This window comes from Lynx rufus, unplaced genomic scaffold, assembly GCF_022079265.1.
Source record: "Lynx rufus isolate CCGP_SWC_20201006 ecotype Redwood Valley unplaced genomic scaffold, mLynRuf1.p SCAF_15, whole genome shotgun sequence".
NCBI classification, from domain to species: Eukaryota; Metazoa; Chordata; class Mammalia; order Carnivora; family Felidae; genus Lynx; species Lynx rufus.
Genome location: NW_025814829.1, coordinates 36,608,349 through 36,630,740, shown reverse-complemented (window position 1 = coordinate 36,630,740; position 22,392 = coordinate 36,608,349). Strand labels below are relative to the sequence as shown.

The window sequence follows — 22,392 nt, the reverse complement described above, 5'->3', positions numbered from 1 at the left end:
AGTGGTTCCCAGGACTTGTGACTTGTCACTTGCTGGGAATTTAGAGCACTATTATCACACGTGCAATCACCATCATCACCCTTTAGCCATCCCAAATAAATCTGTAGTTTAAGAAAAGACAGTGGGTCTATCTGGTAATCTCAGTTCAAGCCCCCTAGCCCTGGTGTACAAACAAGTTGGTTACATTCTAAAACCTGCCCAACGTAGAAATTCTGGAGCCACTTCTGAAGATTATGCACGGATGATCACTTAGTGCAATGTCTGGTACATAGTAAGTAAATGTTAGCCATCGTTATTACCATTCTAGTTATTCACTAGTATACCAAGAGAGATTATGGTTTTTACTTCTCTGTGCACCGACAGATTTATAGAAAATGGTAAAGGTCATACCTACCCTCCTGCAATGGTTCAAATTCAATAACATATTTTAACTTTTAATACTTACCAATATCCATTCATTCAGACATGAGTAACTTGCCTTATTCTAGAAAGAGTTTTAAACTGCTAACTTTTGATGTACTTTTTGCGTATGTGGTCAGTTGGCTTCCTTATTTCTCTTTTTTGATTTTTTTTCACTTTTTGTATTTCTAATTATCCAGGTAAAAATTGCCAAACTCACATTTTCTTTTTTCTAAATATAAATATTTTCTATGTATAAAAATGTTAGTATATATGTACAAATGTGTATGTAAAAATGACAGGAGTGTATATGTATGTATAAATGTGCATCTAAAGTGGACAGTGTATACAAAAATGTATATCATATATATAATTTTGTGTCTTGCTGTTTTGCATACATGTCATTATACACTTTTTAACATTTCTAACAGCCATCAAATGTATCTTCCATAAATTCTTAATCACTTCTTAGTATTTGGGATATATAAGCTGACTAGAATTCCTCTTTGTTTATTTTACACCAGTGTGTAAAGGGCAAGAGTGGGAGGTGTTGGTAACATCCAAGGAGAGGAAAGAAAACATAACCACTGTGTGGATATTTCCTGTGGTTGGGGCTAGGAAACATAGACAGCCATAGCTGGATCAATGGAAACCAATATAAGTGAATGTTTCCTAGAGTGTTCTAGAACACACACATGTATATCAGGGTTTTCAGAAGATTGGGAAAATGATGAAGAGCGTAATACCTAACATCTATGTAACACTTTTCTCCCTTACTCTATGCTGTTTCAAAAAGGATTTAGCGTGAACTCAACAACAAAAAACAACCCAATTAAAAGATGAGCAAAGTGTTTGAGGGGTGCCTCTCTGGCTCAGTCAGTAGAGCACGAGACTCTTGATCTTGGGGTTGTGAGTTCCAGCCCCATATTAGGTGTAGGGATTACTTAAAAATAAAATCTAAAAAAAAAAAAATCTGAATAGACATTTTGCTCAAGAAGATACACAAATGGCCAATAAGCACAGAAAAGATGCTGAACATCAATAATCGTTAGAGAAATGTAAATCAAAACCACCATAAGATACTGCCTCGTATCCGTTTATTAAAAACAAACAAACAAACAAACAAACAAATAAACAAAATAACAAGTGTTGGAAAGGATGTGGAGAAATTGAAGCCCTCATGCACTGTTAGTGGGATTGTAAAATGGTGCAGCTACTGTGCAAAACAGTCTGGTGGTTTCTGAAAAAATTAAAAATAGAATTAGCATATGATCCAGTAATTCCACTTCTGGATATATACCCAAAAGAATTGAAAGCAGGGTTTTGAAGTGATATTTGTATGCTTATGTTCATGCATTATTATTTACGAGAGCCAAAAGGTGCAAGGAACCTGAGTGACCATGGATGGATGAATGGATAAACAAAATGTGGTATGTACACACAACTGATTATTATCCAGCCTTAAACAGGAGGGAAATTCTGGGGCTCCTGGGTGGCTCAGTTGGTTAATTGTCCAACGTCGGTTCAGGTCATGATCTCATGGTTTGTGGGTTCGAGTCCCGCATCAAGTTTTCTGCTGTCAGCACAAAGCCCAATGCAGACCCTCTGTACCCACCTCTCTCTCTGCCCCTATCCGGCTCATTCTCTCTCTTTCTCTCTCTCTCTCTCTCTCAAAAATAAATAAACATTTAAAAAAAAAAAGGAAGGAAATGCTGACACATGCTACAACATGAATGAACCTTGAAGACATTACACTGAGTGAAATAAGCCAGTCACGAAAAGACAAATACTGTATGCTTTCAATTATGAGGTTCCTACAGCAGTCAAATTCACAGAGACAGAAAGCAGAATAGTGGTTGCCAGGGGGTGGGGGGAGGGGGAATAGGGAGTCGTTTAATTGGTACAGTTTTATTTTTGCAAAGACGAAAAGAGTTCTGGAAATTGGTTCAGCGACAGTGTCAATGTACTTACCACTCCTGGACTGTATACTTAAAAATGGATAAGATGGTAGACTTTGTTATACGTATTTTACCACAATGAAGCGATTTTCAATTACTTTTTAAAAAGGATTTACGGTACTTAGAGTACCCCGTTCTTTCCAAAATGCTTTCATATACATTATCCCAGTTGATCATTAGAACAACCTAGTGAGGGAGCAGGCTGGGTATTATTACTCCCATTTGGAGTAGACGAGATTGCCTTGTAGGGGTGTCATGGAGCTCCCACAGCTTTTAGGGGGAAGGGATGGCTTCCGTCTACCCAGAGTCCTTAATGACAGGATGTGATTCCACACTTTCTGATCCTCATTCTCATTGGATCCCTGGCCTAGTGGCCTGTGCTTGGGCCCCAGCAAGCTCCCTCTGTCACTCACTCTCCTAACTTTGCAGACTCACTCAGAGACCGGAGGTTCTCCTGGATGTCCTCTCAGGACTGTACAGAAAACTCAGAGGTGGAGTTGCAGCCTCTGCCACCAGAATGAACAGAATCTGAGTGTTACAGTTTGATGAGTTCTAACAAAGGCATATAACTGTAACCCATGCTCCCATCAGGATAGAAAACATTTCCATCACCTCAGGAAGTTTCCCTTCCCAGTCAATACAACAAGCCCAGGGCAACTACTATTTTGGTATTTTATTCCATGAGAATTTTTAATTCTTTTTTTTTTTTTGGTGGGGGGATGGGAGGAGATGGCTTTTTGCTGAGTATTCTTCCTGAGTGGTTGTTTATGCCAGGACCTTGGACCTATTAAACTAAAAAAAAAAAAAAAAAAAAAGAAAAGAAAAGAGAAGAAAAGAATAAAGTAGCTTCCTTTGTTTCTTCCTCATTTTAATTATAGCTTCCCTTTCCATGGAGCCTGTCTGTCCCAATGGTCTGAGAGTGCCTTGAAAGCAAGGACCAAGCCTATTTATCTCTGTTCTTCAGTGCCTAGCACATAGTAAGCGCACAACATGTCCCAGGCACTGTTCTAAGTGGTTTTTACACATCAATTCATTTAATCCTTGTAAAACTCTAGGAGGAAGGTGTTATGATGGGGTCCATTTCACAGATGAGGACAGTGAGAGATTTAACAGTTTAGTGTTAAAGACACCATAGTCAGGAAGCAGCAGAACTGGGATTTGAACTGGAGCAACCTGGCTCCACATATGGCTCTTACTCAGTATTCTCATCTGCCCTTTAATTACATGTGCTTGTTGAATGAATGAAAAATGATCCTCTTTCACCTTCCCATCTCAGTATGTCCATAGCCAAATTAAATGGTTGTCTCCCAAAAGCTTCTCTTCCCCACATCTGACCTCACTGCTCCTACAGGAGACCCTGCAGGGTCTAAGAAGCACAGAGCCTTTCACCTCTTGGCTCCCTAGCCTCACTTAATCTCTCATGTCTAGGTGTCCTTTTTTTTGTCTTTCCTAGAAAACATCTATCAGATTCACCCCTTCCTCTCCCTTTGTCACCCGCTAGACCCCAAGACCTGACATTTATTGCCCACCTGCCTGTACTCACTAACCTTTGTCTTACATTTTTCCTTGAGCTCTTTTTTCTGGCTTACCTCTTAACTCAGGCAAATGAAACCCAAAAGCACTCCTGACAGCCCTGAAGAGAACGCCCACTGGCCCAGACCACCAAGCCCTTTTGAGCTAACCACGCGCCCCTCCCCCACCCCCGCCCCAACCTTGTGCCTGAGAACATGGACCATGGAGTAACCTCTGGAATGACCTACAACTACCTTTATGACATTATAATACTAAAATATCTGCCCAAGGAGGAGCCTCAGACTCATTTACATAACATACAATGTCCATATAGGGCATGTTTCCTTAAGGTGCATGGGCAACCTTATGCCTGCCTCCACATACGATGATGAGGCTTCCCTATCTAAATATTCATCCTACCTTAGAACAAAATCAACTCATTCACCCTCTCTTGGGGAGCCATCACTTTGGAAGCCCTTTCTTATTTGCCGCAAATTAAAGTTTTCTTTGAGCAACTACTCAACATGGTGCAGTTTGGGACTCACCTAGGAGCAAACTCACATTGGTTTGGTCACACCTTTACAAGTGCTGCCTCACTCTTTGGGGGCCTTGGGGTTTACATGCATTTTTATTTAACCTTCACAATAATCCACAAGCCAAATATTATTATTCACATTTTGTAGATAAGAAACTGAATAATAGAACCCAGGTTCAAACAGGTTTTGTCTAGCTCTGAGGACTCTACCATCTCCAAAGACTGGTGACCTTGAGCAAGTCACTTAACCTCCAAGAGTCTCAGACTTCTCATTTGTAAAATGGGGATAATGACAGTAATTACCTTATTATTAGAGCAACTGAGATAACACTTAGCACAGTGCCTGACACACAGTAAGTGCTCAGAGATAATTAGCAATTAGAGTTCACAAAGCCTATATAGCATACACAGAATGAGTTGGCTAATTGTTCTGACCAAAATGCTATCTGAAGAGCTCTTGAGCTATAGCTGGGAAGAAACTGCCACACGTGGTCTCTTCTTAATCCCTCAAAGGTGCTCTCCCCAGGGAAGCACTGTATGCTGTATGAAAAAATTACCTTACTGTTCACCTGCGCAATGCACACATTAGAAAATACATCCAGTCTGGTGGAAAGTGCACAGAATCTATGGCTGTGCCCTGTCAGGTGTGTGACCATGGGAAATCTTGAAATGTCTGAGCTTTGTCATTTACAAATTGGAAATAATTCCTTCCCCCCAAGAATATTGAGATAACGCACATACAGCCTTTAGGACATTGCGGGACACATAGTTAAGACCCACATAAAGGAATTGTGCAACATTATCATAGTCAGATAATGTTATATGAGCTCGTTTTAATGCAAGTCGAGGACGAGATGGATTTATAAATCATATGTTATCAAAATCAAGTGTTAAAAGTATAGGAAAGGTAAAAGGATTGTGCAAATCAGGTACTGGGGTGTATGTCTTGAAAACCTAACCAACCCCAATGGGGGAGCGAGCAGCACCTCCCCTGAAACCTGAGTAGGGAGGCGGGGGAACACCGGCCCTCCACCCACCCCAGAGCCCCGCCTCCAGGGTTGCTCGACGCGGCGCCCAGGCTCCGCCGACGGGAGGCGGGGCCGGCCCTGGTCACGTGAGCGCGGGTGCGGAAGTGGTGCAGCGGGCCCGTGTTCGTGGTTGGACGAGGCCGCAGGTCCCGGGGGCGGGGTCAAGTCTGCCAGACGCGCCGGGAGGAGCCGGGGGTGGAGGCAGGCGCGGGGGCCGGCGTCGGAGACTGGGATTCGGTCTTCTGGGGGATCGATTGCTGGACCAGCGGCGGTCCCGTGCTCCCCGGCCTGCGCGCGCCAGCTGCTCTGGGTTCCCCAGGCCGAGGCGCCGGCGGCTGCGGCAGGCCGGTGTGGTGGGCAGAGGGAGGCTCGGAGGGCGCGGGCGCCCGGTGCACGGAGCAGGCGTGAGGCAGCCGGGGGCCGGGACGCCATGTCCATGGAGGACCCCTTCTTTGTGGTGAAAGGGTGAGTGTCCCCGCGGTCTCCACTGGAGGAGGAGGTGGCCGTGTTGCCAGCCCGCACCTCCCCGCTCTCCTCGCCAGAGGGGGAGGGGAGACAAGTGGAGGCTAGGGAGGGGACAGTGGGGACGGCTTAGCCTGCAGGGCCATGACCAAGCGTCCAGAGACATCCCTTCCCAGTCCTACCTGGACTGTGAAAACCATGTCCCCAGCCAAGCCCCTGGGGAAGGAGGTCCTCTTTGGCCTGTGCGCCGAGATACAACTTATTTGGGGTTCGAGGGGACCAGCAGCTCTGCAGGTGGGGAGGGAGACGCGCGTCCTAGCCCCAACTGGGGCTCCGGTGGAGCACGGGGCCCTACTTCGAAGGAGGGAAAACAGCATCTGGGCAGGAAAAGGGAAATGGCCCTCCTGAGCTTTGTAGTTGGCGTTGATGGGGGTGAGTTCCCATTGTCCATTGAGTTTGGAGCTCTGGCCCGCAGACTGGTGAGACCACAACATGCCCAGAGGCGCCTGAGCACGTTTGCAGGCTGGGCTGCGGGGGAGCACGGCTCCGGAAGACAACTCAATTCAGTGGGGGCGTTTTTACTGAGTAATGTGAGGGGAGGAAAGCAGCCGTTCGAACTCGGCGATGATGTTGGAAGGAAAACAAAATGAAATCAGCCAAACTAAACTTTCCTCAGCTTTATATTAGCAACTGGGATTTTCCCACAGTGCTAAAGGAAGTGAGCGCTTTCTTTTTAACTCCCTGATTTCATCCAGGCTATTTGACAGGTTCCCCCCATTCTTATCCAGCCTTTCAGAACAGAACTGCCTTAACTTTTCCCTATGAGCTGTCCTGACTCCATCTTTGATTGCTTGATTGTTTGGAGGTAGAAACTTGGTTTGCACTTTGTTGTATTATCTTTGTAGCCATTAAGAAAGATGGATTCTTATGTTGTTGTAACTTGTCACTTCTATGTTTTAAGTGTTAGACATAAAAAAAAAAAATCTGAGAACTACTAAATTCCCAGAAGATCAGTACTAGTAATCACGAAGTGTCCCTTTGCTTGCAACTAGTTGCTACTAGCTTCCTATTTCTGTAGTGGTAAAAGCTGACCAGTTGCTTGAGTGTTTGTGTTTTTTAAGGATTCTCCTCAGAGAATTCACATGGTACTTTAGGTGAAGGACTTTGTTATCCATGATACAGTAAAATCTATACACTTCTTAACGTTTTCTTAAAAGGGGTTTCTTCATCTTACTTTAAGGTAGATGGGAAAGTGACAAGTTGTAGATTGATTAGTAATATGTGGCTCTCTGCTTGGAAAATGTGTTATTTGTTGGAAGGATTAGTTTCGGGGTTCATTTTTAAATATCAAAGCCTGTGTGTCTTTTCCTTAAAGGGATATTCTTAATGCTTAGGTTGCAAAGGTTGTCTCTGGCAGTGGAAAGCAGAGAGAATCAGAAATTGTTTGATTTTTAATGGAATTTGCAAAAATGCTAAATTGCCCTGCCATCTTGGCCTTTTTTTCCTGATAGTATCTAATACATTCTACCAATGCTTGCTCACTGATTAGATATCACTGTTGTATTGGAACACTGGCCTGGATTGTTGGTTGACTTTATATCATGTTAGCTCATGCCCTTAAGGTGTCTGAAGAAAGAGATTCACAATACTTCCAGACTGTGAGAGAATATTTGGGGAGCCATGTACCTCTGTTTATTAATATTGAAAATGTATCGCACGGTGTAGAAAAATTAGATGCCTAAGTTATGGCTCTTAGCCTAGCAGCTATGGTTCTGAGAAGCAACTCACCCCAAAATTAAGTAGAAATGACAGGTGATAAATTAAGCGCTGAAGCGAATGCTACAGAAGATTAAGTGCCCCAGTAGTTCTGAGAAAAGCAACTCATTAGAAATGGTTATGATTGGAAAAGCTTTTAGAGATAGTAGTAGGTCTTGGATTAGGTTTTGAAGATGGGTAGAATTTAGTGAATTCAGGCCCGAGTCTCATCTGGACTCTTACTAAAATGAGTCTCTTAATTGGTCTGCCTGCTTCTGGTCATCTGCCTTTGGTTCTGTTGGATCAGAGCTGTCTAAAATATAACGTGAGCCATATATGCCATTTGATATTTTCTAGTAGCCATGTTGAAAACTAAAAAGAAGCAGGTGAAATTAATATTAATGTCATCTTTAATATAATCAAAATATTTCAGCATGTGATTATTATAAAGATTATAATGGGGGGTGCCTGGGTAGCTCAGTTGGTTAAGTGTCTGGCTTCAGCTCAGGTCATGCTCTCTTGGTCCATGAGTTCAAACCCTGCATCAGGCTCTGTGCTGACAGCTCAGAGCCTGGAGCCTGCTTTGGATGCTGTGTCTCCCTCTTTGTCTGCCCCTCCTCCCCTCACACTCTGTCTCTCTCAAAAATAAACATAAAAGAGAAGATTATAATGGGATATTTTATTTTTTTGTACCTGGTCTTCAAATTTGGTGTCTATTTTACATGTATAGTACAGCTCAATTTGGACACTAAATTTGCATCAGAAATCTTTGATCTGTATTTAGATTTCATTAAATTTATAGTTGAAAAAGCAGATTCACATACCCAAATATTCCAAACATACTTAAAAATTTTCCAGTAACTGAATGGCGTATCAGTTTTTAAATTTAAATTGATTGAAATAAAAAAAAAATCAGTTCCTTCATCCTACTGGTGCATTGTAAGTGTTCAGTAGTCACTTGTGGAGCCCATATTGGGTTCTAGCTCTTCTAGAACCCAAGCAGGGGTTTCCTACTTCACATCTTTTAGTGGCTGCCTGTTGCCTACAGAACAAAGTCCAAACACTTCATGGCCACCATGATCCAGCCGTCCTTTCCCCTCCGCCCACTCTGCCTACCCTCAGCTCAGAGCTCGCGCGACGTCAGACTCAGTACGGTGAGTCTGACCCGATACTGGGCGCTCTTACTTCACACGCACCCACTCTGCCTGGTTCACCCACTAAGCTTTGAAGATTCAGTGTAAGCATCTGCACTGCCTCCAGGAAGTGCTTCCCTTGGCCCTTGTGACACATTATTGCCCCTCTTCCTCTGGCTGTCTTTCATTATTAGACTATGAGCTCTGAGGGTTGGGGCTGTTTATTTTTCCTGTACTTCCAACCCAGCACTTTGAATATACAGCATAAATGTTAAATAAATACTCAAAGGTGGTGGTGGTTGTGGTGGTGGTGCTTAAGGAGTAGTGATTCATGGGTGGGAACGCTGCCAGCAAGGGCCCTGAGATGGGCATTGTGTATTAGAAATTATCAAGGAGAGCATCTCAGGTGTGTAGGAAGTTTATTTGGGGGAAGTAATAATAATAACAAACGTTTAGGGGACGCAACTCCTATCCAGGCAGTTTGTGCTAAGTAAGCAGTATCAAAATTTTCACTTGATAAGAGCAGCTCTGTGATGTGAGTACTAGCCACATTTTAGAGATGAGGACCTGAGGAAGCATAGAGGGGTTAAGTTATTTGCCTGGGGTTACACAGCTAACAAGTAGTAGACCCAGGATTCAAATTTGAACTGCCTAGTTCTACTCACACTGTTAATATTTCACAGCATAGGTAGAATAGGGTCAAGGAGAGTCTCATTTTGAAGCCATGGGAGATTTTTAAATCTAGGAAATGGTGTGAAATTAGTGTTTTTGTGTGTTTTTTTTTTTTTTAGGAATATTAATTTGATGGTAGTGTTGGATGCATCAATGTGAGGAAAGATTAAGAAGGGGACCAGATAGAAAGCTGTTTTAATCTAAATGTGTAGTTCTTAGTGCCTGGATGTTTGAGGCTAGTTTTGTGGGGTTTGAACACTATCAACGAACGTCCTGTTCAGAGGAGAATCCCAGAACACAGAGGAGAAAATGACCACAATGGGGCAGCTGAGCTCTTAGGACACATGAAGCCAGCCTCTACCTGGAGTAGACATTCGTAGTGGTATTTACACCACCAGACTCGGTCCCTGAAACTCCAGGTTTTACTGAATCACCTCTAGCCTGCCCTTAACCTAGCCTCTCTGGTGGATCCTCTCCATGCGTTCTCACTGGGTGAGATTGATTATTCCCATTATGTCAGGTACTCTGTGCACATCCAGGTCAGTCTGACCCCACTCTCTCCCCCCTCGCTCCCAATGCCTGACCAGGCCTTCCTCCTCTTAGCCCTCTACTCCTGACTCTGCATTCTCCTTCCTCCCATGTCCACACGGCATTGTGTTCTGTCAGTGCCATCCCTTAGCTATCTCTAGAATCTTATCTCCCTCTTTAGTTATGGTTCTTCTACCCTGGTTCATGTCCTTGTTCCCTCCTACCTGGACTCGTGTAAGCAACTTCTTCAGCAAGCTTCCCACTGCTACCAGATGTGTCCACAGGGACATGGTCAGATCATTTCTCTATTCAGAATCTTTTATTCTAAAATATTGAGGGTCTGTTTTGTGTGCCAGGAGCTGAGGGTATAGAGCAGCGAACAAACAACGTCCCATCGTTATGGAGCTTACATTCTAAGGACAGGAAACGAACAAATATGTGGTATGTCAGGTGGTGATAAGTTCAGTGAGAATAAAGCTGGGTGAAGAGAAAGGGAAAGTGGATTCTGGGTGTAATTTTTCTCTTTATCTGACTTCAGGAAGCAGTGAAGTTTGGTGAAAGAACTGGTTTTTGGTGATCAGGCTGACCCAATGTTGGGATCTCACCTATCAATTATTGGGTGTAACTTTTGGCAAGTTAATTCTCCTCTTTGAGTCTATTTGTACAAAATGTCTTAGCAAGGTACAAAATTGGCTTAACAATACCTGCTTTATTAGTTGTAAGGTATTAAATGAGTTAATGCATGTAACTTGCCTAGCAGTTGGGGGCACATATTAAATGCCCAACAGACATTCTCTTTTAAATGTTTCCATCCAAATTGGCTGCCCTTTCTAAGAGGAAAACCCTGGTTTTTGAGTAACATTTAAAATAATGTTAGAGGAATATATGCTTCTTTTGGAAAATTAGGAAACAAAAATATAAAAAGGAAAATAAACATTTATTGAGGAAACTTGGGTGGCTTAGTCGGTTAAGGATCTGACTCTTGATTTCAGCTCAAGTCATGATCTCATGGTTGTGACCTCGAGCCCTGTGTCAGGCTCCTCACCGACGGTGTGGAGCCTGCGTGGGATTCTCCCACCCTCTCTCTGTACCCCTCCCCTTCTCACACACACTCTCTCTCTCTCTCTTTCACAAAAGAAATAAACCTTAAAAAATTTACTGAAATGCCACCATCCAGAAATAATTCATTAAAGTTTTGGTGTCTTTTTTTTAATGCTTATTTATTTTGAGAGAGAGAGAGAAAACGGGGAGGGGCAGAGAGCAAGGGAAAGAGAGAATCCCAAGCAGGCCCCTAGCCTTCAGCACAGAGCCCCCAACTCGATCTTGTGAATAAGTGAGATCATAACCTGAGCTGAAATTGTGACCTGACCTGATATCAAGAGTCAGATACTTAACGCACTCAGCCACCCAGGCACTCCTTTTGGTATCTTTTTTGATCTTTATTTCTATTAATAGTTTTAGGCAATACTACTAATAGAGTTTTTGATCTCTTACTATATTATCAGGCACTGTTCTAAGAACCTAATAGGAATTATCTTTTTAATCCTTATGAAGTAAGTAGTAGTACTATTATCATTTCGCAAAGGAAGAAAATGAAACTTAGAGAGTAAAAAAAAAAAAAAAAACCAAAAAAGAAAACTTCAAGCTTATAAGCTTATCAGTGGAAAGGCTGGGATTTATATAGAAGTGTATTATTATTATATTATTTAGTAATTGTTTTAGAAATTGGAATCATACTGTTTTAAATCTTTTAATCTGTACTTTTTATATCCTTTAAATGTCTTCAGTGAGGAGGGCTTTTAATGACTCTGTTGTATTTTGTCATACAAATTCAATATAGTTTATTACCCAGGATGACAGTTGTGATGTTTCTGATTTTTCAGTATTACAATTAATGTAGTGGCAAAGAGAATGCCTGACAGGTTTTTATTGCTGCTTCTGATTATTTCCATAGCCTGCGTTCCTGTAGTAGAATTGCTAATTCAGAGAGTATGCACACTTAAAAAAAATGTTTATTTATTTTTGAGAGGAGCAGGGAGGGGCAGAGAGAGAGGGAGACACAGAATCCCAAAGCAGGCTCCAGGCTCTGAGCTGTCAGCACCGAGCCCGATGCAGGGCTTGAACCCACAGACCCTGAGATCATGACCCAAGCTGAAGTCGGCTGCTTAACCGACTGAGCCACTCAGGTACCCCAGAGAGTATGCACATTTTTAAAGTTTTTGGTACATACTACCAGATTGCCCTCCAGAATACACCCCTATCTCCACTCTGTCCCTCACCCCACCCATTTCCCTTAATCTCTTAATAGTACTGGGATTCTCATTTTAAGAAATCTGTACTAAATTGTGAGGTGAAAAAAATACCGTATTTGAATCCTATTTCATCTTTGTATTTAGTAGGGACGCATGCAGTACTTGTTTGATGAGTTTTGGATTCTGTATTTTTCCCCTATCTTGTTGGCAACCTTTTAGAATTTGTGATTTCTAACGGAAGAGGCCAAGAAAACCACAACATTGAGCATTGGGTATGAGAGTCTCTTGGTACCAAGTGAGCCTCTCCTATAGGTAAAAGGCACGAATGTTGTGGCTCCTTAATATTTTGCTGTTTGGGAGGCTTTGTGCACCTGAATAAGGATAATTTCTAGGTTCTTGGCTGTGGATCAATGTTGAAATAATGGCATAAGTTAGCAGATGAGCAGTATGGTGTATGTTGTGTTGTGTTCTCTAGCCAGCACCTGTCTCTGCAGCTAGATTGTGCGTTCCTTGAAGGCAGGCATTGTGTATTTTATTCACAATGTAGAGAAAACTATTAGTATAATCACTGAAAAAAATCACTTGTTTGTAGAGTAGTTTTAATCTAATAAATTTGAATATAAGTCAAATCTCATTTTCTACTTTTTTAATTTCTATTTTTTAACATTTATTTATTTTTGAGAGACAGAGAAAGACAGAGTGTGAGTGGGGGAAGGGCAGAGAGAGAGGGAGACAGAATCTGAAGCAGGCTCCAGGCTCTGAGCTGTCAACACTGAGCCAGACGCAGGGCTCAAACTCACGAACTGTGACATCATGACCTGAGCCGAAGTCGGATGCTTAACCTACTGAGCCACCCAGGCACCGCTCATTTTCTATTTTTTAAAAATCGGAATCAGATGTTTCACTATAAAAACAGCCTTGCAAACATTTGTTACAAATTTATCCAATGCCTAATACTATATTTGGCTGAAATTATAGTCTTGTTGGAGAATGCTATACAGAAACGCAGAGGAGTGTAGGCGAAAGACAATATGCATTGTGTGTAAGATTTTGGAAGAGGGTTAAGATGCCATGGAGAGTAAAAAAAGTAAAGACCCCAGTGGGAATGTTGGGCAATAACATTTTAGTGAAGCAAGTATAGGGTCTCAATCTGGGCCTTAAGGAAATGTCTGCTTTTCATTTGCAGAGATGTAGGGACTCTTGGCTGGGGAAGCAGCAAGCAGAAGTCTAGAGCCAGGAATGAGAAAGGGGAGGATGGGAAGGAGACCTGCCAAGTGACACAGATTTTGTTTTAATGAGAAATCAGGTTGGATATTAAAGTCGGCCAGTTTGGGGGAGGAAGGTGTGGAATACCCAGCTGAAAGAGTTTCAATTTAATCTGTTTCCTGTTACAAGTTCCTAATCAGGAGGCAGTTTTAACTAGCAGTTACTGTTCACTTGCCTTTGGGCAAACAACTGTTAAGGGCTCAAACCCAGGTGTTCTGATTCCACAAAGAAAATAGATTGTCTGGAGGCTTAGCAAAGATGGGATTGAATAGGTCTTGGTGCTGGAAGGCGCCTCATAGTCAGGGTCAGAAGCATTTGAGGCAAACAGCCAAGATGCCCAAGCCCCATTCTCATATTTGTTCAACGAGTGCAGACTAGATATCTTGAAAGTTCCTTCCAGATCTAAAATCCAGTGATTGGGCTTCAGTAGAAGCTGTGCAAGGTGAGAAGTTTAAGAGGAAAAGCATCTAGACAAGTTTCAAGTCTTGGAAGATAGTGGCGCCATTGACTGAAAAGGGGAAGTTAGAAAGGGATGCAGACGTTTTTTCTGTTTTATCTTTTTAATACTTGCTTTTTTTTTTTTTTGTAGCAGGATAGGATTAGTTTGGTTTTAGGCAAATAGAATGGTCCTATGGGCAGCTAAAAATATAGGAATTAATCCTGGGTGAGTGGCTAAAGTTGGTAATGCAGTTGGGGAGTCATCAGCTTAAAGGGACATTTTGAACCTGTGAGTAAAAAAATCTGTAAAAAGTGCTGAGAGGGGCACCTGGGGGGATCAGTCAGTTAAGCTTCTGACTCTTGATTTTGGCTCAGGTTGTGATCTCATGGTCATGGGATTGAGCCCCATGTCGGGCTTTGTGCTGAGCCTGCTTAAGATTCTCCCTCTCCCTCGGCCCCTCCCCCTCCTCCCACATGCTTGCTCTCTTTCTCTCGTCTCCCTCTGTGAAAAGAAAAAAAGTGCTCAGAAACACTGGGACCAAGTGGAGGAAGAGGAAAGAGAAAACTGGTAGAAACTAGAAGAGCACAATGACACAAAAACAAAGGAAGTGAGAGTTTCAAGAAAACAGGCTGTGGTGGCAAGTACCTTGAAAGTGAGCACGAGTGCAAGCCACTCGTGACTTTGACCTGCAGTGTCATTGGTAGTATCCCCGGGGAGTTGTGGAAGCAGCAGCAAATTGAGGTCAAAATTGTATATAACTGCAGGTGACTAAGCAGAGGCAATTTCTCCCCCACAAGAGTAATTGCAAAAGGTATCACAGTACAGTTGAATTTGGAAATGAAGTGAGGTCAAGTGAAAGGAGAGTGTGTGCTTTTCCCCTTAAATACAAAAGATGTGAGTGTGGAAGTCAAGCAGTAACCGGAGCTCCTCTCTCACCCTGCACGAGGGATTGGTGGCAGAACGAGGTTGGTAGGATATGGGGCGGGCCGGTGATATGGTTACAGGCGTTTCATTACTAGAGTGGAAACCATGTGCCTTTCCTAGTATATTGATGAAACAGGAACCTGTCGGTAGAGTTGTGCAGAACGAGGGCTGCCCCAGATACCGGTATTGGGGCAGATTGTATTTGTCCAAAGGTGGCCACCCCAGTATACATCCTGCCCCATTTGCTTTTCTCTGATTGCAAAGCTGGCATTCTTCTGTCAAGCTGGGATCCTTTCCCTTGAACCTGGGCAGACCTTTGTAACTGCCTCACCCGACAGAGCGAGGGGGAAATGACACTGCTTGACTCCTGAAGCTCAGGTCCTAAAGGACAACCAGCACAGCTTCTGCCTGTATCTCTCTGACCCAGGACACAAGGCTTGGGGGTCCTGAGCTAACATGGGAAGAGTGCAGCTGTACTGAAGCCGCGAGGGAGACATGTGGACAGACGTCATAGACCCCGAGGAGCACATGTTCTTGCCGCCCCAGACATGGTGGAGCAGGGACCAGCCGTCTCCTCCGTGTTCGGCACGATTTCCCGACCCACAGAGTCCACGAGCATAATAACTGGTTGTTTTACACCTCTAAGTTTTGGGACGGTTGTTACACAACCACTGTAACTGGAACAGATGCCAATTCAGAGTCTGTCAGCATGATCTGAGAAGAAAGGAGAAATCAGAAGGCTGCTTGCTGGGTGTTGCAGCTCCAATTATCCTACAACTTGTTGGTGTAGCTGAATGGAAGATTCTGCGAAACTCAAAATCCCTAATGGCTGAGATACTCCTTCCTCCAACTTTACTGATAAACTTGGTGAGATGTGGATGAGAAAACTTTGTGATTTTTATGGACATCTGGATGTATTGCCTTTAACCCTAGAGGTTGGATGGGAGGGTGGGCCCTTCCGTATAGTGGAGCAGACTGGAACGTTGTATGGGAGAGGCTCAGCTAGCAATGACAGGGTTAGTGTTTGCCTGGCTTTGGAAACAAACTAGGTTAGTTCTGACGGTGTCAACTTTTTATTTATAATGAATGGAAGACTCTGGTTTCGAAAGCTTTGATGACTTCATTTTTGCCCCAAAAATACATTCTTCAAAGATACAGACTGTGTTTTCACTTTTGACAGTTATTTACCTCTAGTTCCCTGGGCATTGAGGTGGATTACAGCAAAGGACCTTCATTCTGGTGTTCTTGGAATTTAATCCACTAGGATATGACAAGTCCCATGATTTTGATTGACCATTTGGTGGACAGCGATGGGGAAGAGCTTCATCCCTAGCATTTTCCAACACTGTGACTCTCATTGCCCATGAGATGTGTAAGACAGAACCGACTTTGGAAACATCTGCAACAGATGTGGCAGCAGAAAATCGGCCTGACTGTTGTGGAGACCTTCTCTGGGTCAAGAGCTAAACCTGTAATTCCTAGGAAAATAATTAGCGAGTTTTTGGTGAAACGGTGCCAGACATGATTCCCAGTGCTGTTGGTGAGCAGATTGTTATTAACCAGGAAGTTTGCTAAGCCAAAGAGCTCCAAAAATTCAAGGTATACCTGGCCCCTCATGGAAACTTCTGGGTGTCAGACTTCAGTTGTCCCCATCACACAGTTGAAAGAAAAGCCTCAAATAGATAAACCAGACTTACAGGAAAAAGATAGCAATATTTTGTGATTTTGACCTTTTTGGAGACCATAGACAAAAGTGGATCGCTGCTGCCTGGGAAGTCAGCAGCTGCTGCTGTTTGGTCAGGGTGCCGTGTTCCTCACAGGGTGAAGTGCTCCTCACGGGGTGTGGTGCTCCTCCCAGGGTGCCATGTTCACATGGGCTGTGCTGGACTTCTGTGTGTGTGTGTGGGGGGGGGAAGTACCTAACTAGTCAGTTCTTAGAGAAACAGCTCCTCCCCCCCCAACCCCCCGCCCTTGCTGAGAAAGGAGTGTGAAGAAAACTCAGTGGGCTCTCTTCTTTCTCGTTAAAACCCTCACAGATCTGAAGCCGATGACGTTGTTATATACTCCTCTTTTTTTTTTTCTCTCTCTCCTCTGTTCTGTTAATTGATTTACTGGGGATACCTAGTGATTTTAAATATTCAGCTCCAGATATTTACAAATGGTTGTTAATTGAGTTGTGTCACTAGAGTCTTGCACATTTATTGGGTGTGTCTTGTGGCTCTTGAAACCGTTCAGAAATCCCAAGTTCTTTGGAAAATTCTGGTTACCATTAATATTTGGCGTAAAAAAGAATTTGTGCCACATGTTGTTTTCTATTCTCCTTTCAGGCCTTCTTTTCCAGGCTGATGCTAAGCTGACATGAAGTTGGGAGATGTTTTAAACTTTGAGTGACCCCTCTAGCTGCTGTTAAAATGGGATTCCTTGACACACGGCAGGTTCTGGCTTTTCGAGATTTGAACCATTGCCGATAGTTCCCATTTTTGTAATTCTTTGAAACGTGTGTCTTAGAAATGCAGTCTAATGCCTACTTTGCCTTTCTTTTGTCTGTGCCACTAACTGATAGCTAAAGATGAAACTTACTGAAAAACAAGAGATTGAGAGTGGAATAAGCCAGGTGACCAGTTGGGCCTGTGGGGTGTTGGATGTTATCCTGGAATTGCTTTGTGGCATTTTTCTGTTTCCTGCCATTTCTTTGATTACTTCTTCAGAACATGCTTAAGAGCTCCCTGATTTCACTCTGTGCTGCTAGGATTGAATCCATGCATGTGCCCCACCTCCCCCTCAAGTCTATCAGTGTCTTCAGAGTTATGGTTATGAAAGTGTGGTCCTTGAATCTCAAGGGGTTCCCGCCCCTCTCACAGAAGAGTCCCTTGGCTTAAAATGCTTTTCGTAATAAAACTCAGGTGTTGTTTGTTTTTTCCATTGTACTCACATTTACACCAATGGTGCAGAAACCTGTGGCAGATAAAACTGTTGATCCCGTCACCTAAACCCAGGCCGTGGCACTACACCGGTCTGGTACTCGTTGTGTTCCTCCCTCACAGTAGGGGGGTGGAGGGGGAGGTCATGTACCCTTAAGAATGCCCTTCCTGAAACAGTAAAAATTGTTAGTTGTGTCAAATCTATCCTTGAAGACCTTTCTTTCTTTCTTTCTTTCTTTCTTTCTTTCTTTCTTTCTTTCTTTCTCTCTCTCTCTCTCTCTCTCTCTCTCTTTCTTTTCTTTTCTTTTTGACGTTTGTTTTTGAGAGAGAGAGACGGAGCATGAGTGGGAGAGGGGCAGAGAGAGAGGGAGACACAGAATCCAAAGCAGGTTCCGGGCTCCGAGCTGTCTGCACAGAGCCCATCGTGGGGCTTGAACTCATGGACGGTGAGATCATGACCTGAGCTGAAGTCGGACGCTTAACTGACTGAGCCACCCAGGTGCCCCAAGACCTTTCTTTTTTAAAAGTTATGATTTACCTACAGTAAAACTGACCCTAATTTTTAGTGTACAGTTCTTCAAGATTTGACAAACTGATACAGTCATGCGTAACCACCGTCTCACAAATAAGGTATGGGACCGATACATCTCCCCTAAAAAGTTCTCTGCAAGTTTACTCCTTGGTGAGTCACAGATAGAAACTACAGCAGGTGAGGGGCGCTTGGGTGGCTCAGTAGGTTAAGCATGCAACTTCGGCTCAGGTCATGATCTCACAGTTTGTGGGTTTTGAGCCCCACAGCGGGTCCTGTGCTGACAGCTCAGAGCCTGGAGCCTGCTTTGGATTCTGTCTCCCTCTCTCTGCCCCTCCCCCACTCGCACTCTGTCTCTCAAAAATGAATAAACATTAAAAAATTAAAAAAAAAACTACAGCAGGTGAGTCGTTGCACAAAGGAAATATTTGCATCAAAGAAGGAGTTCACAGGGAATAACTTGTAAAACTGTGACTCCCCAAGCAAGTATGGATGTGTTCCTTTTACTTAGGGTTAGGATGAATATTTAAAAAGGGAGCCTTGTCATCAAATGTGGAGGTGGGTGTAAGGTGCCTGCACCATAAGAAAACCTGCCTGTGTGAGCTTCGTATGTTATGTAAATGAGGCTTGCGCTCCTCATTGGGGGATTGGGGGAGGTTTTAGCGTTATAATGAGGGAAAGGGAGTTGTAGGTCCTTCTGGAGGTCACTCCACGCTCCATCTTCCCCAGGCTTGAGTCAGGGGGGGGGTCACACTCAAACTGGTCTGGGCGCTCTGGGCTGGCCGGAGCTTTTGTCAGGGCAGGTGCAACTGCCTGAGTTGCTGTCGCTTGGGTGTTTTTAATTTTTGGCAGTGACGACTAAAGCTGCTCTAAGAATTTGCAGGTGGTTGTGTGAACGTAAGTTTTCATGTCACCTAGAAGTGAGATTGTTGGGTTATATGGTAAACGTATGTTTAATTTTAAGACACAGCCACACTATTTTACGAAGTCGCTGTGCCATTTTGCATTCCCTTGAGAAATGCAGGAGAATCCCGGCTACTCCGCCGCCCGGTCAGCATTTGGGCATCCTCGGTTTGTTTTTGGCCATGTGTAGTGGTATCTCACTGTGCATTTAATTTGCATGTCTCTAATGACTAATGGTATTGGACGTTTTATGTTCTTAAGCTGTCATCTGTATGTCATCTTTGGGGAAAGCACTATTCACATCTTTTGCCCGTTTCCCTTTTGCTGTTTTTTCTTTTAAGTTTTTACTTATTTGAGAGAGAGAGAAAGCATAAGGTGGGGAGGGGCAAGAGAGAGGGAGAGAGAGAGAATCCCAAGCAGGCTCCACACTGTCAGCACAGAGCCCAATTCAGGGCTCGTGCTCACCTGCTGTGAGTTCATGACCTGAACTGAAGTCAGATGTTTAACTGACTGAGCCCCCCGCCCCAGTCGCCCCTGCCCATTCCCCACCCCCCATTTCTTTCTGGGTTTTGTTGTTTGTTTGTTTGTGTTTTTGAGAGAATGAGCTCCATTGGGGGAGAGGGGCAGAGGGAGAAAAAGAGAGAATCTTAAAGAAGGCTCCACGTTCAGTGTGGAGCCTGGCTTGGGGCTTGATTTCACCACCCAGGGATCATGACCTGACCCTGAAATCAAGAGTTGGATGCTCAGCTGACTAAGCCACCCAGGTGCCTCATTCCCTCCATTTCTTTAAAATGTCTTTTAAGTTTATTTATTTTGAGAGAGCATGTGCAGGAGGAGCAGAGAGAGAGGAAAAGAGAATCCCAAACAGAGCTCTCGACACATGGGGCTCGATCTCCCAAACCCCAAACCGTGAGATCATGACCTGAGCCAAAAGATGGACAGTTAACCGACTGAGCCACTCAGGCACCATACTCCCAGTTCTTAGTTGGGTTTGTTTTCTTATTAAGTTTTGAGAGTTTTTTTAAAAATTATATTTTAGATAAAAGACATTGATCAGATATATAATTCATGAACGTTTTCTCCCAGTCTTAATACACATTTTTAAAAAAATTTAATGTTTATTTTTTGAGAGAGAGACAGAGACAGAACATGAGCAGGGGAGGGGCAGAGGGAGGGAGACACAAAATCTGAAGCAGGCTCTAGGCTCTGAGCTGTCAGCACAGAGCCCGATGCGGGTCTTGAACCCATGAACCGTGAGATTATGACCTGAGCTGAAGTTGCTTAACTGACTGAGCCACCCAGGCATCCCCTTAGGACACATTTTGACATTCTGTGTGGCAAAATGAGAGTGTGCCAAAGCACTTTTGCTATATTGTGAATGAAATAAGATGGCTATCTCCAGGAAAAATAATTTGTGATTGAGTTGCAAGCTGAAATAGCTCGTGTTTTCCCTTCACAGATCCCATTTTTACTTGAAAGAATGCCTGGCAAACTTGTTACTGGAACTTGCATATGTTCTCAAATTTCAAAATTAAAAAATACTTGAGATATTTTCTCAGAAATGAATGAAGTGAACCTGTCACTTAACAGAAAACAATTGACAGTATTTTCAATGATCATAAAATTAGAGCCTTTGTTTAAAAACAGAATTTTGGAAAACTTCTCTCAAGTACTATCATCTTACATATTCCCAGTAATTAAGTTTTTCTTATGATGTTGGTGGTGATATTATATGATTTTGGATAGTGTATAATGGAAAGACTCAGCATTTTCAAGACCTGTGATACTCAGTATACTAGTATTTTCCAGATGACCAGTACATGTGATAAAATTAGACGTGGGTGGGGCGCCTGGGTGGCTCAGTCAGTTAAGCGTCCGACTTCAGCTCAGGTCACGATCTCACGTTCCGTGAGTTCGAGCCCCGCGTCGGGCTCTGGGCTGATGGCTCAGAGCCTGGAGCCTACTTCCGGTTCTGTGTCTCCCTCTCTCTCTGCGCCTCCCCTGTTCATGCTCTGTTTCTCTCTGTCTCAAAAATAAATAAACGTTTAAAAAATTAAAAAAAAAAATTAGACATGGGTGGGTGAAAGATCCATTCAAAATACAAGGTAGGGCAATGGATTGTAATACATGAGAGTTCAAAAAGTCTTTGATACAGTTTCAGGTTCCACATTGCAACTAGCCTTTAAGAAGCGGCCGTTTTGTTGAGTTTTGGTATAGTGGCAAAAAGGAATATCCACAATTATCTAAAAAGACTGTTAAAATACTCCTCCCTTTTCCATCTGTCTATCTGCATGAGGCTGGGTTTTCCTCATATACTTCAACAAAACATGTTCACAGACTGAATGTAGAAGCAGATATGAGAATCTAGCTGTCTTCTGTTAAACCAGATATTAAAGAGATTTGCAAACATGTGAAAGAGTGTGGATTTTTAAGATGTTATTTTTTTGTAAAAACATTATGTTAACATGTAGTAAGTTCATTGTCATGTTTGATTACTTGATACTTTTTTAAACATGTTTGGATTTCTAATATGGTAAGCGGCAGTAGATAAATAACCCACATCAATTTAAGTTTTGGGGGTCTTCAGTAATTTTGAAGAGTGCAAAGAAACCCTGAGATCAGAAAAGTGTATGAATGTTTAGTTAAGATAATTCAAGCATTATGGTTGTGTTCTGGTGATGGAGAATGAGGGATGCCCTGGCCTGAGGCTTCTGTGGTTTAAGGCTTCTAGGTCTCAAAAAGGAATTTATGTTTACTTTACAGAAGTGGTAATTTTATATTCTTTAAAATGAGATGTCGTTATAGATACCTCTTTAAACTCTTATTATCATAGATGATACTCAACACTTACAAATAAACCAATTACCTCAGATTATGGGAAGGTGTGTACCTCCTTCTCTACCAGATCAGCCAGAAACCTTACTAAAAATTTAAAAGTGGATTTATATGTCAGTTAGTCCTTCCCCATTTTATGTTAGAGTTTCTCATTAGCACTGCAAGTATAAGGCTGATAGGGGAGGAACAATGAGAGAACTCTGCTAACTCATAAACTGGGTGCTGAACTTACCTGAGGAGATTCACTGTTGGCCATATAGCTCGTTGGTGTATTCAGCCTGGCCCAATAGCTGTATTCTGTGTTTAACACTCAGCGTTCTAGCTCTCATGAGTGGTCTCAA

At 43.0% G+C, this 22,392-nt stretch overlaps 1 protein-coding gene across 2 annotated transcripts in view; it reads left to right on the top strand.

The window, feature by feature from the left end:
- Positions 1-5,648: 5,648 nt before the first annotated feature.
- The window catches only part of STX6 (syntaxin 6), a 51,752-nt gene continuing 35,008 nt past the window's right edge, over positions 5,649-22,392 (top strand). For both annotated transcript variants that reach the window (XR_006961628.1, XM_047076862.1), the window contains exon 1: positions 5,649-5,897. Coding sequence is in view for 1 of the 2 variants with exons in the window: in XM_047076862.1 (XP_046932818.1) it covers positions 5,863-5,897 (35 nt within the window). In the remaining variant the exon portion in view is untranslated. The remainder of the gene's footprint in view (positions 5,898-22,392) is intronic.